Genomic DNA, 16,736 nt, shown 5'->3' with positions numbered 1-16,736 from the left:
CTTGACCTTAAATTTATGTCATGTTGCATAAAACTAGAGATATAATTAGAAAAAAAAAAAGTTTCAGTATTTTTTTCCACTTCCATCTAAACTGAATAAATTTCCTGCCATGGGTAGCTCTGACATTTGATCTCTGGTCTGATCCTCTGTCTGTGTGTTAATGGGAAACCAGAGCTCACCGTGTGCGAGTGCTGACATTTACAGAGGAGAATTTGTTGTGTCTACCTCTGGATCATGCAGCCCAGGGAAGATCTTTAGATAGCAATGCTGATAAGTCTTTTGAAAATGGTAACACTGCACAGCTGCTGGGGGACGGAGCTGTGCAAACTGCCCTGAGACCAATCCATTCTCCACCAAGAATTAGCTTGTGATGTTTTTACAGAGAAAAATACAATCTTTGGTGCCAATGAGCTACCAAGATCACTCGATTCCCCAGCAAATATTAGTCATGGTGCTGATCTGGGCAATTTAAGTAAAGAATACTTGGTTCTTTCATTTGCAAATCCTCATAGGCATCTTGCTTGATTCCTTAATGGGCTTCCAAGAATCAACTGGGAGACCTGAAAAGTTCATTCTTGCTTAGCAGAATTTTGTAACACTGCACATAGAACATGCATTCATTGTAGAATGAAATGCTACTGAGCAGATAAACCCGGGATGTGGCTTGTGGAGAGCAGGGGAGAGGGGGCAGGAGGGCCTGGGCAGTGATTTGGTATCAGTCTGGCCTTTTCCTCTTGGGAAGCTGTCCTGAACTTCTTGCCCTGTGCTGGTGATCAGAATTCAGTTCCAGTGTGTGATTCCAGGCATATGACCTGGGGCAGGAAAAAGCCACCAGCGCTAGGAGGATTAGCTAGTGCTACCGTGGTTAGATGGTTATTACTGCTCAAGGAAACTGCTGGATTTTAATCCATGTGCTCTGAGTTTTGTGTTCCATGCCTCTGACATAAATAAACTCAGTGCTTGTACTTCCAACAGGGGAAGTCTAGATATTGATATTTAATGAAAGAAAGGGTCATATTCCCTTTTCAACACCAGCTTGCCTAAACCTGTTATAAACAAGTCATTCTTTTGAAAACATACAGGGGAGAAAAGACAGTTAATGTGCTTGAACCAAAAACATGCTGAGACCAAAAATTAATGTTTTAATCTGCTTTTTATGCTGAGAGTAAATTTCTAATACCCTTGATGTGTCTGACCTCGTTGATAAAGAGTCTGTGTTTGATTCCTAAAACATGCTGTGGAATTTTACTAATCCATCATACAGACACCCACTCCATAAATTGGTGTAGTATAAAAACGCACTATTTACACTTGAGATGTAGCCACTGCCTTGGCACCATTTTAATAATAAATATAAAGTGACAGAGCCAAAAAGAATATGCCAACACCTGGTTTAGTGGAAAGTGTCCCTGCCCATAGAAGGGGTGTGGGAACTGGATGATCTTTAAGGTCCCTTACTAAGCCCTACAGGAGCTTCTGTTGCTTTCCCTGTCCCACAGGCCAGCGGTGCAGTGGCCAGTGGTGCAGTGGCTTTGGGTCACAGCAGTAGCTGGGAAGTGGGACAGATCTGAAGGGTTCCCAACTTCTGCTTGCTGTCATCTTTCCATCATCTACTCATCCAAAATACCCAGACTCATCCATAAAAATACATATTTCTGGAGGTGGAGTGGCAGGGCTGTGAGGAGAGCAGGTGGAAGGGGCAGAGTTACCAGGGTGACTTTAAGGGAATGTGGATGCACAGAAGTTTTCATTAACAGGATCAAGCCACTGACTGAGATTGGTATTGCCTGTAAAGCCTGAGTCAGGGAATTGGAGAGCTGTCCCGGCTGTCAAACCTCCTTCTTCTCCTTGGGAACTGGTCCTGTCAGGATCACGCTGACATTTTTGTCACCCCATCATGTGGCTGCAGCCCTGGAGCCAGGCCCTTGCTGCCTTGCAATGGGGCAGGGGAACTTCAGATAGAAAATTCTGGCAGCTGCTTGATGGGTGGGAGTGCCACAAGTAATAGTGCTTGTCCTCCTTCCTTCCTTCCTTCCTTCCTTCCTTCCTTCCTTCCTTCCTTCCTTCCTTCCTTCCTTCCTTCCTTCCTTCCTTCCTTCCTTCCTTCCTTCCTTCCTTCCTTCCTTCCTTCCTTCCTTCCTTCCTTCCTTCCTTCCTTCCTTCCTTCCTTCCTTCCTTCCTTCCTTCCTGCCTCCCTCCCTCCCTCCCTCCCTCCCTTCCGCCACTTCCTTCCTATTTTTCCACTTCCTTTATTCTTTCCCAATGGTTTCTATTATGTTTCTTGCAGGGAGCCACCCTCACAGTGGCTGCTGTAAGTCTCTTTGACAATTAGGTTTTCAAACCATGAAAGCAGCTCATTCAAATCCTTCTTCTCCATGAGCTCTCTATGAGCTGTGTTTGGGTCTGTATGAAGGACCTTGTTTTTTCTCTTAGAGGCTGCTAAAATTTCCCCAAAGAGTAAAAGCCATTGTCAGCTTTTCACAAGTGATTTTTTTTCTAGTCAATTACTATTTTAATAATGACTAGATGAAAGTGTTATTTTGAAGGAAACAAATGAGTGTATATGAGCCTTTCTGCTCACTGTGGAGATGGATGGATTTCCTCTGCCATTCAAAATTTTCTAGGATGGTGAGACTGTGAACAGGATGTAAAGACTGAGGTATGGAGAGATGAGTTTTGAGACAAGTGACAATGAAATCAGGACAGCAGTACTGAGGACTGGCACATCTCTGCTGTCCCATCTTCTCCATCAACCAACTCTACTTTCTAGGACTTAAAAATGAGGGGAAAAGACCCCAAACACAATGAACCACCCCTGTGATTTTTGCATTTTGTTTTCAACAAAGTGCATCAGGGTACCTTCGCCGTTCACTTCCCCCCTTAGTTTTCTAAGCCTTTTCCCCTATGTCATTGCTTTATTATCAGAGTCCCCCAAGTCATTCTGCTCTAGCCACTGGCTAAAATTAAAGTTACTAAGGATTTTTTCCATTGGTGCCCTCTCTCAGCCTGCACATAATTAATTTCATACCCCTCAGCAAGGAGCCAATAAAATAATACAGAATAGCAGCTAAATATTAGAGGAGAATGGAGTAGCTTAAACTGATTGATTTTATCAGCAGAACTGTAACTGGATGCTTAGATGGGAGCTCCCCAAATCTGCTGTCATGAAATGCTGGGGAATTGCAGTTGGGGTGCTTCATGCTGTTCCCTGCACTCTATTGCAGGTGCCATTGGGATTTACCTGCTCCAGAGAGCTGCAGCCTACACCGAGCTTATCCTAGGGCTGCAGGGAGCACACACCCTGTGACAGTGGGTGCTTCAGCTTCCTTTGGGGAACAGAGCCCAGCTACAGGGTTGTGCCCATTCTGGTAAATGGAACATTGAAATATATGATCTGAAATGGCAGTGGTGTAATGAAAATATGATCTGACCCTAAACACAGCTGAAGAACACAATTCTGTTATAAAATAGGAAAAAGTCTGGATAATTTGGGCCACATTAAGTTATACCAGTGTCATAGTAAGATAAAGACTCCGAGTGGAGTCAGATATTTGTATTTTGTCAGCTATTCTGCAAGACACACTGACTAAAATTATGGAAGAAATTAATAAACCTAAATTTACAGCCTCATTCTAGCATCCAATTTATCTATGTGTGCTTCCCCCTACATATTTCAGTATTTTGGCATTCTAACTCCTTGTCCACCCCAATTTTCCTCCCTTTTGTGTCCCCCTTGTGGTGCTGACATAGGTGGTCCAACAACTCCTTCCCATCTTCATACTCTGAGCTGCCAGGATGTCATTGGGAAGGTATCTGGTAGAGAAGCTGTATTTGAAATGCAAAAAAGCTGTGTAAAAATTCTGGAAACATCAGCTGGCTGCTGTGTATAAGAATTTTAAATATTTCTCAGTGGTGCAAGAAGAATTTCTTTATCCTTCCTCCAACATTAAAATAATATCAAAGATAGCAGATAACATTTTGACTGAGCCAGCATGTTAGGGACGCAGAAGTACAGCCAGATCCAGTAATGAGCTAATTTTCCTTCCCCCTTTTACCTTTTGATTCAGGGCAGCTGAGATATGTGTGTCTGTCTGTGTGTAGTTTTCCTGGCTGTATTCTCTCTTTTGGCAGGAAGATGTTGAATATGGAGGGTTTGAAATTTCTGGAGTGTTTGAAAACTCCAACAGGTCAGCCTCCTCTGGTGCAGTTGTTGTATCCTGGGTTTGTTTTGTGGTTATATAAGGGATTTCTGGATGCCCATGGGTAGGAATTGTGTGTGCAGCACTGTAGCTTCTCCTGGGTGTGTCAGGTTGGCAGTGAACAGGTGGGGCTGGGGAAAGGGATTTTCCTGGATCTTGGACACCAAGCCAAGAGGGCAAGAGCTATTGATATAATTTCTTGTAGGGGATCCCCACTGTGGAAATATTGACTCTGGCTCACTGCTAAGTTTAGGACCATGTGAAATACGTACCCTGGACTTTATGCAGAGCAGATGGTCCAACAGGCTTTACTGGTTAGAGTGTGTCAAATAACAGATTGTCTAGAAAAGTTTGCTTGCTTTTGGCAGACAATTTAATTCAGCTCATAGTGTGTTACTGAAGTTCACTGTGCATGTCTGCAGAAGTGGGCAGCTAACACATTTTGTGTCATCTGCCATACCAAAAGTTTTTTAAATAATTAAAAAAAAAAAAAACAAATTAGAAGTTGTGTCCCTACTTGTTCTCTTCACTGGAGGTGGGAAAAGGCAGCTCCAGTGTGTGAGTAGAAAATGAAATCCAGAAAATTGATTCACGTTCCAAAGCCACAATCTCCTTCCGGCTGGTACAACATTTTTTAAAATTCTCTTTTAATTTGCCCTTTGAAATAATTCCTCCCTTTATTTTAGAATCAGGAAAACATAAAAGTCTCAGGCTTTATTGCAAAAAACCCACAAAAATAGATTCTGCAAACTTTTAACATCTACACAGAGTAGGCTATTAAGTGTAGTACCAGCTATCATCAGATTCAAGAAACCCAAGTAGTGTTCAGTGAGAAGTGAACATACACAAACATGAATGTTAAAGCACTGATAAAGCTACCAGCGCAACCATATCAAGGATGATCATCTTGTGAAAGGTTCCTTGGAAGAACTGGATTATTCAGGTCCCTTTAGGTAAAAGTCATATTTTTCTCTTCTTTGAAGCAGTTTATTGAAAACATTGTAGTGTAACACAGGCAAAAGTACCGTGTTGAGCTGTCTCACTTGGACTGGTCTGTAATGCTCAGCAGGCAGGGCAAGGCTTTACACCCAAATGATTTTCTATGGTAATGCTCTTTTAGCTTTATCTATGATGTGTGACAGTGTGAAACTACTGTCCAGTTACCTCCTTGCTATTTAGCTGAGCTGATACATTGAGCACCCCAAAGACCTGGCCTGAGACAGGGTTTACAGGTGATACCTGAGGAGCATAAAGACCTGCAGACTGTGCTTGTATGTGATCCCAAGGGGTGGCCATGTCTTTAAAATGGCCTTTAATAAATATTGTATCTGTAGCTGTGAATCGCTGTCCATGTTTTACGTGCCAGTGCCGCATTGCACATCTTGCAGGTGAAATCCCTTTGCTAAAGTGTGTCTTCTGTGAACCCATCTGTGCCCAGCTCAGGCTGAGAGTCAGTAAGATCAGTGAGTTCTTCAGTGTGAACCCTAAAACCCAGTCTTTTCCCTTCTGCAGACCATTACTCCAGTGACTGCCTTGTCCAAATGGGTGGCCAGCATGGCCAGCAGTGTGTCACATGCTGTGACTGGTCTGCAGGTGCAGGGTGGGACTTCTATTGACAAGGACGAGGGTGTGGGGATGCCCTCACTCTCCACAATTCCTGCGCATTTTTCCAGACCCAGACGACAGCAGGCTCCCTCCACACTAATCCAGCCCTGCTGACAGACCATGCTGTTGCCAGCTGGCATGGTTTCATTATGACTATATTATTAATCAGGGTTTGTCAGTTTTCTCTTGCTCAGCTTGTCTCCTTCTCAGCAGTGGAGCTGCCAGAGCCCCCAGTGGGGTGAGGGGACTATCATTTTCTGTACCTCTTTTCCACAGTCATTTGCTATCTCCTGGGGAGAGCAAATCTTGCCCAGAGCCTCCAGCTCCATGGGTGAGGGGATGTGGCAGTATCTCTGAGGAAGTGACCTGTGAGGAGGGGCAGCAAATTCACAGAATTCACAGAATTCAAAAAGTCACTAGGTTGGAAGAGACCTTCAAAATCGAGTCCAACCCATGCCCTAACATCTCAAGTAAACCATGGCACCGAGTGCCACATCCAGTCTTTTTCAAACTCATCCAGGGATGGTGACTCCACCACCCTGGGCAGACAATTCCAGTACTTTATCACTCTTTCTGTAAAAAACTTTTTCCTAATATCCAACCTATATTTCCCTTGGCACAGCCTAAGACTGTGTCCTCTGGTTCTGTCAGTTGCTGCCTGGGGAAAGAGACTAACCCCACCTGACTACACCCACCTTGCAGGTAGAGAGTGCACCTCTCAGCTGTAGAGAGTGATAAGGTCACCCCTGAGTCTCCTTTTCTCCAGGCTAAACACCCCCAGCTCCCTCAGTCATTCCTCACAGGGCTTGTGCTCCAAGCCCCTCACCAGCCTCGTTGCTTTCTCTGGATGCGCTCAAGGGTTTCAACGTCCTTCCCAAACTGAGGGGCCAGAACTGGACACAGCACTCAAGGTGTGGCCTCACCAGTGCCAAGTACAGGGGAAGAATGACCTCCCTGCTACTGCTGGCCACACTATTCCTGATACAGGCCAACATACCGTTGGCCTTCTTGGCCACCAGGGCACACTGCTGGCTCGTGTTCAGCTGGCTGTCGACCCCATGACAGTTGTGAGTTGTGGCAGGGCAAGGAAGGAAGTGGATTTCAGTTTTACCTGGAGAAGGAGAGCAATCAGGCACAGGTAGCCTGGAGGAGGAAGAAACTTGGCTGGTACTGGGGGGATAGCTGGAGGGTACATAGGGAAAGTTTGTATTTTCTCAACAGCCTCACAGTTCTCCTTGTCTTACCTTCCAAGAAGATGCTGACAGCAGAAGGACAGAGTAACACAGGCAAGAAAACACAATCCTGATGGATGGTTGGGAACCTTCAGGTCTGTGTCCCTTAGAGGAACCTTAGAGGTTCAGTGACCAGCAGGCTGAGCGTAGTGTGCTTTAATGCCAGCTCTGAGGTCCCAGCTTGTGCTGCTTCTGATGGCGCAGAGCCTGAGACAGGTGGCCTGAGTCTTTGCTGGAGCCCAGCTGCATGTAAGCTGTCACATAAATGCTCAGGAGAATACCCATTGGCGAAATGCTGGCGGGCAGACAGTACCTCCAAAGAGATTTTTTAATGGCTCAGTAATCAAGTGTATCAAAATCCATCAGCAAACAACCTCACTGAGCATACTGGAAAATGCTCTCTGACTTCTCACTGCCTTGTTCTTGTGAGGTTATTCCTACAAAGCTGGGTATGAAATGCTGCTAGCACTGGTAGTAATAAATGGGTGGAAGTGACCACACAGCTCTGAGGGCAGAAGAAAGGTCTCTGAAAGGTGACTGTGTGTGAGGAGATGTGGAATGTGTGCCAGGCAGATAGTGCCTTCCCTCCTACCTCCTCTACCCACAGGAGACATTGATACTGTCCAAAAATGGTGCTTTCTCTGGCCCGTGGGCGTTCTTTTTTGAAGACTCCCACCACTGACTTAGCTGTGAATTCAGTGGGAGTTAAACCAAACTAAAGCATGTTGGAAAATCCTTTTCAAAATACATAGTCTGCCATCGTGGGGATGCTGCATGGATGCCTTCCAGGGCCGCTCCTAGACCAAGCAGGATTGTTATGAATATGAACGAGGCCAAACTTTCTCTGGAGAAAGACGTTCTCATTTATTAAAATAGCTACAAGGAACAGAGTACCCAGGATAAGCCCAGGCACCCACACAGCGAGCCAAAACCAAAACAGTGCGCTAACCCCAAGTGCACTGGGTTCTTCCCAAAAGAAAACAAGAATCCAAAAGGAAGAACGCCCCCGCCCCCCAATCGAACTTCCTCCATTTATAGCCCCCTTTGAATCCAGGATTGGTCCATTTTGGATCCGCATGATGACTGGTCCATTTCCAGGCTTCTCATTGGTCTTTAACGCCGTTCATTCTGGACCGATCACTTCTGCAGGGCTTTGAATGATTGGTCAGGTCTTCCATCCAATCCCTCTTTGACCTCGCCTTGCCCCGCCACACCACTGTTCCACCAAATCCTGGACCCTTCTCCTAGAACATTCTAATCAGCCCCACCCTTTAACATAATACAATTAATATAGCATAATTAATACAATATAATTGAACTATACCCTAATTTAACTTAACTTTTACCTATAACAAGATTGTCACAGAGTGCTTGTGAGAGTGACAGACTCCACCCATGGGACACAAATGGAAGGCAGGGTGGGAGGAGTGTGGGCACCTGGGTGCTGACCTGTTATGGGGAGAACCATGGACAAACGTCTGGGAGGTGATCCCACTTCCTCCTCATCACAACTTTCCTCTGGAACAAAATCTATCACAAACTTGGTGGCTCCAGAAAATCCATTTGTTGCTGGCTTAAAGCCAGTGCAATCAAGAAAGCCTCCTTTGCAATCCTAGTAGTGGCATGAACTGCTCACTCTGGTTTTGCTCATAAGCTATTTTGGATTAGCTGCAGATAATTGTGCTGACTGTTCAGTGGCAGCCTCTCTGCATACTTAGCTATATTTGCATGTAGCAAAGAGTATTGGACCTTATTACTTTTCAATATCTCTGATGTCCTCTCATCCAAGCACTGAAGCAAATCCAGCATGAGGGGTTTAAGAATTAATTGTCTATCAGGGAGCTAAAGCAAGTTTATGGAAATCCTGCTTGCATTATCTCTGGAGAAATGCTGTGCATAACCAGTAGTTTCCAAGCAAGAGGTTTTGGTTTTAACTGATTGATAATCAGGCATGGCAAAATCCATCAGCAAATAGCCTGAATTAGTGTACTGGAAAATTAACTAATAGCTGGATATATATTCTTCTCTGGAATTATTCTTTCTGTGATTTGACAGCTCTAGTAATCCAATTGCTGTGAGTTTAATTTCATATTTATCTTTCTGTGAGGAGGTGTTTTAATGCTTGTTTTAGCTTGCTGACTTCACTAATGAAGATTATTTATTTAAAAAAAGTAAAAGGAGGGTGCTTTGCAAACTAGATTGATCTCATAGCAAGGAAAGCCAGGGTGAGGTGCTCCTCATGCGATATGCTGGAAGTAGGCCAGAGGTGGCCAAGGGTGGTCTCCACAGGAAAACATCCCACTACCTATTCATGGCAGGGGCAGGCACTGCTCCTGCAGAGGGAAAGGGACTCTGGGAAGATGCTGCTGTATAACCTGTTTTCGAGGGTTTTTTAGGCCCTGTTACTTTTCATTTTACAATGCTGTTTCTCACCTCTCTGTAGTTTCTGACTGTGTATGGAGGAGGTGTGTGCATACTCATCTGCCTTCCTGCATGACAAAATCTGTATAAAATTCCCTTTTAAGGTGCCCAAGTTAACATAATGACTAAATGGTGAATAATCCAGTAAATGAGAAATTTCAGGAATCATTTTATGATATGAGAAGTTGAAAATCTGAACAAACACATGGTGAATTAAAGAACTTTCCATGAAGATGGGGGTTTGCCAGAAAGACTATTGTTAGATGCAAATCTGCATTTCTCTGTGATTACCAATCAAGGCAGAGATATCCTTTAATTTGTGAAGGGAAAGAAAAAAACACTGATGTAAACCAGCACCTCCAACTGAACTGTTCTGTGCTAGAACCTTGGAGGATGGCTCTGCTTGGGTAGAATCTCCTGCCTGGCTGTGATGGAGTGGCTGTGCACTGGGACATGAGACCACCTTATGTGTGGCCGTAGCTCTCTTCACAGAGAGCAGCAGGCATAACTTTCCCAGGAAAAATCCTGAGGAAGCCTGTGAGAAAGCTCAGAGAAAAAAGAAAAACAATTGTTATCTCTATTTGCTGCTCCTGTTGCTTGGCACATGTGGATTGTGTTATGGAGATTGTTTACCAAAAGGTAGTTTCTTAATTGGACTCTGGTGATGGTGTTTTGATTTCATTTGACCAATCGGGGCCACGTGTGCATCGGACTATCCAGCAAGGGCGCTGGGTTTTTCCTTTTAGTGTAGTAGTAGTATAGTATTGGTGTAGTATGTAGTGTAATACAGTATAGCTTAATAAAGCTTTTGTTCAGCCTTCTGCAATCAGGGAGTCAAGACTCGTCATTTGTTGTGTTGCGTCTGTATATGTTGGACTGTTCTGTTCCCCCTATCATGTAATGGCTCTGCCCTGGTTCTCTCCTCCCTCCCTTGTGCTGCCAGTTATCCCAACTCCTCCCCAGTTGCCTTGGAGACTAATGTATCCTTTCTCAAATCCCTCCCCGGTGCCCTGTCCATCACTCAGCGCTCCCATCCTTCTCCCTAGAAACTTCCAGCTAGCATGTCAAGTGATTGGTTCAGAGGCCAGGGCCCCACCCTCAAGTTATCCCCATTGGGGTTTTCCCTAAGTCAATCTTTTGTATCCCACTCCCCTGTAAAACTCTATTTGCCAGAGGACCAACTCCTCCCCTGTCTCCCTCCCTCCTTATAAGCTGTTGCAATCTCCCTGACTCCTCTCTTCAGTTGTTGGTTCCCCTGGGACCTAATAAACCTGGATTCACTCTCTTCTTTTTCTGCTGACTGTAGCCATAAGCCAAGCCACGTTCTATGACAAGAAGAAGCTGTCATAGCACAGAGCGTTTGCCTTAGGTGCTGTCCTGAACCATGGAGATTGGGATAGTGCTCCCCTACTGCTAGCGGTGCTGGATAGTAGCCAGGACGTCTGAGAAGGACAATCCTTCTCCAGCTTGACCACTTCAGTCATTGCCTGCTCAGGGGACTTCCTGCAACAATACTTATGAAGGTTATTTTTTTTTAAGGCACAGTGGTCACACTTACAGCCTTTTTTCCCAGATTCCAGTGTCCAAAGTATACTCAGATAATTACCATGGGAAGAGACATTGTGATAGTGATACCTTTGTATTCCCTTGGGGAAAAAACAGCCAAAACCCAGCCTTTGAAGCAGTGACTGAGTTGTATTTTTAAATTCTTCAATGATTACCTTAAGTAGATGTCCTGGATTGCCAAGCAAATTGTATTCCTTTGGTATCTGTATGGCAGTTATCTTCTGTTAAGTGGGCAGTTTTCCTTATCTCTTCCACAACCACTCCTCCCTCTGAGGAGACATCTGCTGATAATAGGCTATTGAATGTCACTGCATGACTGATAAGAACTATAGTGTCCCATTGTGAGATGCTCCACCCAGAGGGAGGAGCCAAGCATTGCTACCCAGATATAATCTTGAGATTCTGGAACACCAGCACCGCTTCTCCACTGGATTTTCCCAGAGGAACAGCTGCCCCTTCCACTGGATCTTCAAAGGAAGACTACACCTTTCTACAGGATCCCTGCTCCAATGGAACCACTCCTGACACTCCAGGAGGACGGCAGCCACAATTCCAATTGGACTGCTACCAACACCCTGACCAACAGGGTGTCAGGTTGTGTTCTGACTCTGTCAGTGAATTGTTTTGGTTTATTGCATTGTTTATTTCATCTTTTTATTTTCTTCCCTAGTAAAGAACTGTTATTCCTGCTCCTGTATTTTTTGCCCAAGAGCCCCCTTAATTTATAATTTGCAGCAATTCAGAGGGAGGGGGTTTACATTTTCCATTTTGGGGGAGGCTCCTGCCTTCCCTAGCAGACACCTGTCTTTCCAAACCAAGACAGTAGATGAGAGCAAGTCTCAGATAATGGGTCTAGAAAAATAATACTATTAAGGGTGTGCTGTCTATAATTCCTAACAGAAATATCCAGGTTTCTCTGCTTTCAAAAGGGCACTCCACTGTCTTGCTATTTAAACAAAGAAACAAAAAAAAAGAGGTGTGGAGCTGCCAACCTTTCCCACTCAGATTCTAATGCCATTATCAGTTATTTGTATGCAATTTTCCTCATTTTGAAATAGAGATTTTTGGAGTTCACTTGAATTAGCAATATGAATTAAGCATTTAAAGTTTAGCCTGTAGAACTATGTGTTGAATTTTAACCTTTTTACTTAAGAAACCTCTGCCATGGTACAAAAAGCATAAGAAGATGCAAATTTCTGAAGTTTCTTGCATAAAGAACAATACCAGAAAAGACCAAGTGATGCAAAGAGCCCAGATAAAAAGACTCCTCTGTCTCCAAGCTAATCAAGACCGACAGACGTACTCAGATAAGCACCAAGAGACCAAAAGCGCATGCGCAAAGGAGAAAAGTTCAAAAGTTCAGTCACGAAGATGACCACAATCTTCAGCCTCAGAGACCAGCAGAGACCCCTGTTCGACCACCACAGCAAACAACGCATGCCCAGAAGGGCGTAGATGTGATTGCCATATGAGACGAGAACAGGCGGGGCCAGGAGTTAAATATGCATAGAAAAGTTGTGCAATGTATTGCATATGGAAGACCTTCGTCAATAAAGATGTGAGTGAGACTGAAGGTCAGGGCACAAGTTTTCATGAGAGCTATATTGCTTGCGCAGAGCACTGACATACATACCCGCTTCATAACTATATCTAGTTGTAGAGTTTATTTATTCTGTGTATCGCTTCAGTTTCTTCCGGGCTTTGCTTCCTCCTCCCTCCCCATTAAACTTTGCACTTAATCCTACACCATGTCAATAAATACACTAAGATGGAGAATCTGGTTGCAGATCTTAGTATTTTGCCTGGCTCTGCCTTGTCCTTCCCTCTCTGGTGCTCTGGGGAGGCTAGGGCAGGAGAAGAGAGAAATGTGTAAGAGGCACCTTTGACATTGCTACTGCTGTGAACTTCACCTGGAGCTTTTGTGGGTCTGAAGAGAGGCAGATGCCTTCTTCATGCCTCTGTCAGTATTTTTAAGGAGGAATCATCCCTCACTCCAAGTGTACTAACCCTAGCTGCTGTGGTGTGACTAGAATGAGGAGTTCTTTCCCTCTGCTCTCATCCTGGCTGATAATAACATGCCAATATAGGTGCTAGAACACAATGAAGACATGAAAAAACTACCTGAGAATTTCTGCCTTTATTTTAAGTGAAAATCCTTGTGTAATGCTATATTAAATAATTTGATGGAAGGACTCAGTTGTGTTGCTCTCCTTATTGGTTATAGGGTGAACCTCAGGTGGTAGAATTAAACCCTGCAGATGTGCATGGAAGGGTCTTGGTGAGACCACAGAAAACCAAGCTGTCCCTGTCTGATGTTCATCCTCCAGGTGCAAGAACCCTGGCCTGTGGCACTGCTGACATGGCATGAGGGAGGGGACAGCCCACAGCTTCAGATGAGTATGTCACCACAGTGTAGGACAGGGCTACACCACACTGGATGGTTGCATGTTCATTCCAAATCTGCAAAACTCCTAAAATGCTAATACCCGACCTAAGATTTTACCATCAATTGGTGCTTTGGGTCAGCAAAAGGTGGTTTGGCAAGAATTGGCTTTTTTAAGCCGTATCTCCAGTCATAGGGCAAGCATGTGTGAAATTGGCAAGAAGCCAATGGCATCCCATGTTCTGCCAGAAGCAGTGTGGCCGGCAGGAGCAGAGCAGTGATTGTCCTCCCCCATGGGGCACTGGTGAGGCTGTACCACAAATCCTGCATCTACTTTTCGTCTCCTCATGACAAGAAAGACATGGATGTGCTTGACTGTATGCACAGAAGCAACATGCAGCTGAGGACCAGTCTGGAACACAAGTGTGATGAAGAAGGCCTGAGGGAAGTGGAAGTGTCCAGCACAGAGAAAAAGTGCCTCGGGGAGACCTTATAGTTGTCTACAGCTCCCTGAAGGGAGGTTGTTACCAGGGTGGAATCATTATATCAGCACAGGGAAAAAACATGGCCAGAGAAAATTACCTAAAGTTGTGCCACAGGAGTTTTAGACTGGGCTCTATCAACGAAAAGGATATCAAGCTTGAGAAGAGGTTGCCAGGGAAATGTCAGGGTGGCCACCCTCAGAGAGACTTAAAAGTCATGTGGATGTGGCATTTTCGGCCCTAGCTGATTAGTGGAGTGGGTAGTGTTAAACATGCAGTTAGACTTTGTTATCTGCAGGGTCTTTTCCTGCAGATAACAGGGTGGAGCTGGGCTGACTGTGGTGTACTGTGACATCCATGGCATCATGGGGCCATGTCACAAATGGGGGCAGCTATACAAGGCCCCAGCAGGTAACGCTGGCCCTGTATTACTTGGGCAAGCAGTGAGTGCGCACGTGGTGGGGAGGCTGGGCTGGGGAGAAGGGCCGGGGCAGAAATGCTGCACCCGGGGCTGGCTTTTCCCCCTGCATCCAGGAATAGCCCCTCATGGCACAGCCTTGGGCAGGGCACCATGCTGCTGCTGCTGCTGCTCGGGCAGCAGAACGGGCCTGGCTGCTCTGGGGTCCTGTCCTTCCTGCTCCCAGATCCCTGGGATTCCTGTCCCTGCTGCCCCCCTGCCCGTCCCTGCTGCCAGCTGCCTCCCTCTCAGCCCCTCTCAAAGCTTTCTCTCCATCCTCCTGCAGACCATGGATACCTGGGTATTGTGGCTCTTGCTCTTGCAAAGTGTAGTCCAGTACCCACAGCCCGTGGATGATGGCTTGGATGAAGTGACACGTCTGCGAATGGAGGTGCGTGCCAAGCTCCAGGAAGAGAAGATTCGTCTGGAGCGGGAGGTGGAGCAGCTGGTCCTGGTGAAGCAGGGTGTCTTGGCCTGGGGAGACCTGCTCTGCTCTGCCTGGCAGCACTGGCAGGTCTGGGCTCCTGCTGGGCTCCTGCTCCTTCTCTTGGCACTGCGGCATACGTGGAGGAAAGGGAGCCTGAGGAGAGAGGAGCAAGGAGAAGGACATGATGGTGTAAATGAAGAGGAAGTCGAAAATGTAGATGCATATGAAGAAGATGTTGGAAATGAGGATGGATATGAAGACGTTGGAAATGAAGATGAAGGAGACAGCGACATGGAAGTGGAGGAAGACGACAGTGATGGCCGTGCAGAGGATGTTGACGATGCTGCAAATGAAGTTGGCAATGAGGCTGGAAATGCAGCGAACGTCAATGATGCTGGAAATCAAGTGGAAGAGTACCGTGATCGTGCCGATAACTTTGGAAGAAACATAATGCAGCGCATACAGTGGCCTGTGCAGGACCTGCAGGAAGGATGCATGTGGACAAGAACCCTGATGGAGCATTTTGCAATTTATTTTCGACGGGTCTTGTCCAACAGTTTCTATCCGGTGCTGCAAGGAGCCATTGGGGTGGGCAGTGCCTTCGAAGGTTGGAGTCCCCGTGAGCAGGATGTTGTGTACCAGGTGCTCATACCCATGACACCTCCCCGAGGGCACAGCTTCCACCTAGAGCTGGGCACTGCAGGGCAGAGGCACTTGAGGAACTTCCAAATCCGCGTGCAGCAGGAGTGCACCTGCACGAGCGAGAAGCAGGGTGAGAACATGCTGTGCTTCCTGCACCACCCTGAGGAGGAGCTGAGGAGGCATCAGGATCCCAGCCTCCTTCATACCCTGTGCACGGGCTCCTACCTGGACGTGGAGAAAACTGCCCGCTGGTTCTACCAGGTGGTGAGAGCAATCTGGCCGGCTTTGCTTGAGTCACACCATTGGCATTTAGTGCTGCTGCCCCCCAGACGCTCCTGCCAGTTCAAGGTGACCAATGGCAGAGAAAGCTACCGGATCGAGATGCTGTTTGGGGTGCGGCAAGGCAACTCGGACGTCTTTGTAAGCAGCCAGCCTAGGCAAGCCCATACCTCCAGCACAATCTGGCCAGAGAGCTACGCTGTGGCCGAGATGAAGTTCTTCAGGTACATTGCCAGGCGGGCTCCCCCTGACAGCTTGCACCTGAAATGCCTGCAGTTCTTCACTCGTCTTCAGCTGGGCTTAGGCTTCTCCACCTATACCATCAAGACCATTGTCATGCACCTCCTGAGCATCTTGCCCGTGTCACAGTGGTGCAGGAGAAATTTTGTGAGGCGGCTGATGGATATCAGCGAGAGCCTGCGTGCATGTGTGGAAATCAGGCGCCTCAATCACTTCATTGTGGGCAACCAGAGGCTTCCTGGGGGGATCATCTTGCCCCCAGAGGTCCTAATGGCCAGGCCATGCAATCTCTTCCATGACCTGGTGATGGATCCGGTTGCCCACTCCCAGGCAATGAGCCAGTACGTGGATCTGCAGCATTGGTTGAAACGGATCCTTAAAGATGGACAGTGAAAGAGGTTCTCCTGCACAGAGCTGTGCTTGTGAGGCTCACACCTGGTGGCAGGGAAAAGAAGGGAGAATGTGGGCTTCGGAGAGGGAAGGGAAAACGCTGCGTAGCAGCACTATGCCATCAGCAGCAAGCAGTGCTGTCTTAAGAGCCTCCCCAGCACTGCATCCGGTGATGAACAGGTTGGCTACAGAGATCAAGGAACACGCACGAGGAAATGCTATTGTTCCCTCACCGCTTTCTTTGAGTCCATTTTCCCTCTGAGAGCTTCACCTTGTGCAAAGACGCCGATCTCAGAATCCCAGACGAGAGAACGTTTGGAAGGACCACTGGTGGTATCATTTGATTCAGGGGTGCTCCAGGCAGGTCTTCCCGCTCTACACTGCAAAGGATTGCGTTCGGATCAAGGTTCTTG

General features: G+C 46.4%; 1 protein-coding gene across 1 annotated transcript; it reads left to right on the top strand.

The window, feature by feature from the left end:
- Window positions 1-14,634: 14,634 nt before the first annotated feature.
- On the top strand, window positions 14,635-16,326 carry LOC115910013 (inositol 1,4,5-trisphosphate receptor-interacting protein-like 1). The gene is made up of 2 exons (XM_030959782.1): window positions 14,635-14,809; window positions 14,921-16,326. The coding sequence occupies exons 1-2, from the start codon at window positions 14,635-14,637 to the stop codon at window positions 16,324-16,326; spliced, it is 1,581 nt and encodes a 526-aa protein (XP_030815642.1).
- The last annotated feature ends 410 nt before the right edge of the window (window positions 16,327-16,736 follow it).

Source organism: Camarhynchus parvulus, chromosome 1A (assembly GCF_901933205.1).
Source record: "Camarhynchus parvulus chromosome 1A, STF_HiC, whole genome shotgun sequence".
Lineage (NCBI taxonomy): Eukaryota > Metazoa > Chordata > Aves > Passeriformes > Thraupidae > Camarhynchus > Camarhynchus parvulus.
This window is presented reverse-complemented; position numbering and strand designations above follow the sequence as displayed.

What these genes read in the sequence shown, in the direction of transcription:
- LOC115910013 (XM_030959782.1), top strand. Translation starts at nt 14,635, where the DNA reads ATGGATACCTGGGTATTGTGGCTCTTGCTCTTGCAAAGTGTAGTCCAG. An exon ending in GCTGGTCCTGGTGAAGCAGG is followed by an intron (nt 14,810 to 14,920) that starts GTGTCTTGGCCT and finishes CGTGGAGGAAAG; the next exon opens with GGAGCCTGAGGAGAGAGGAG.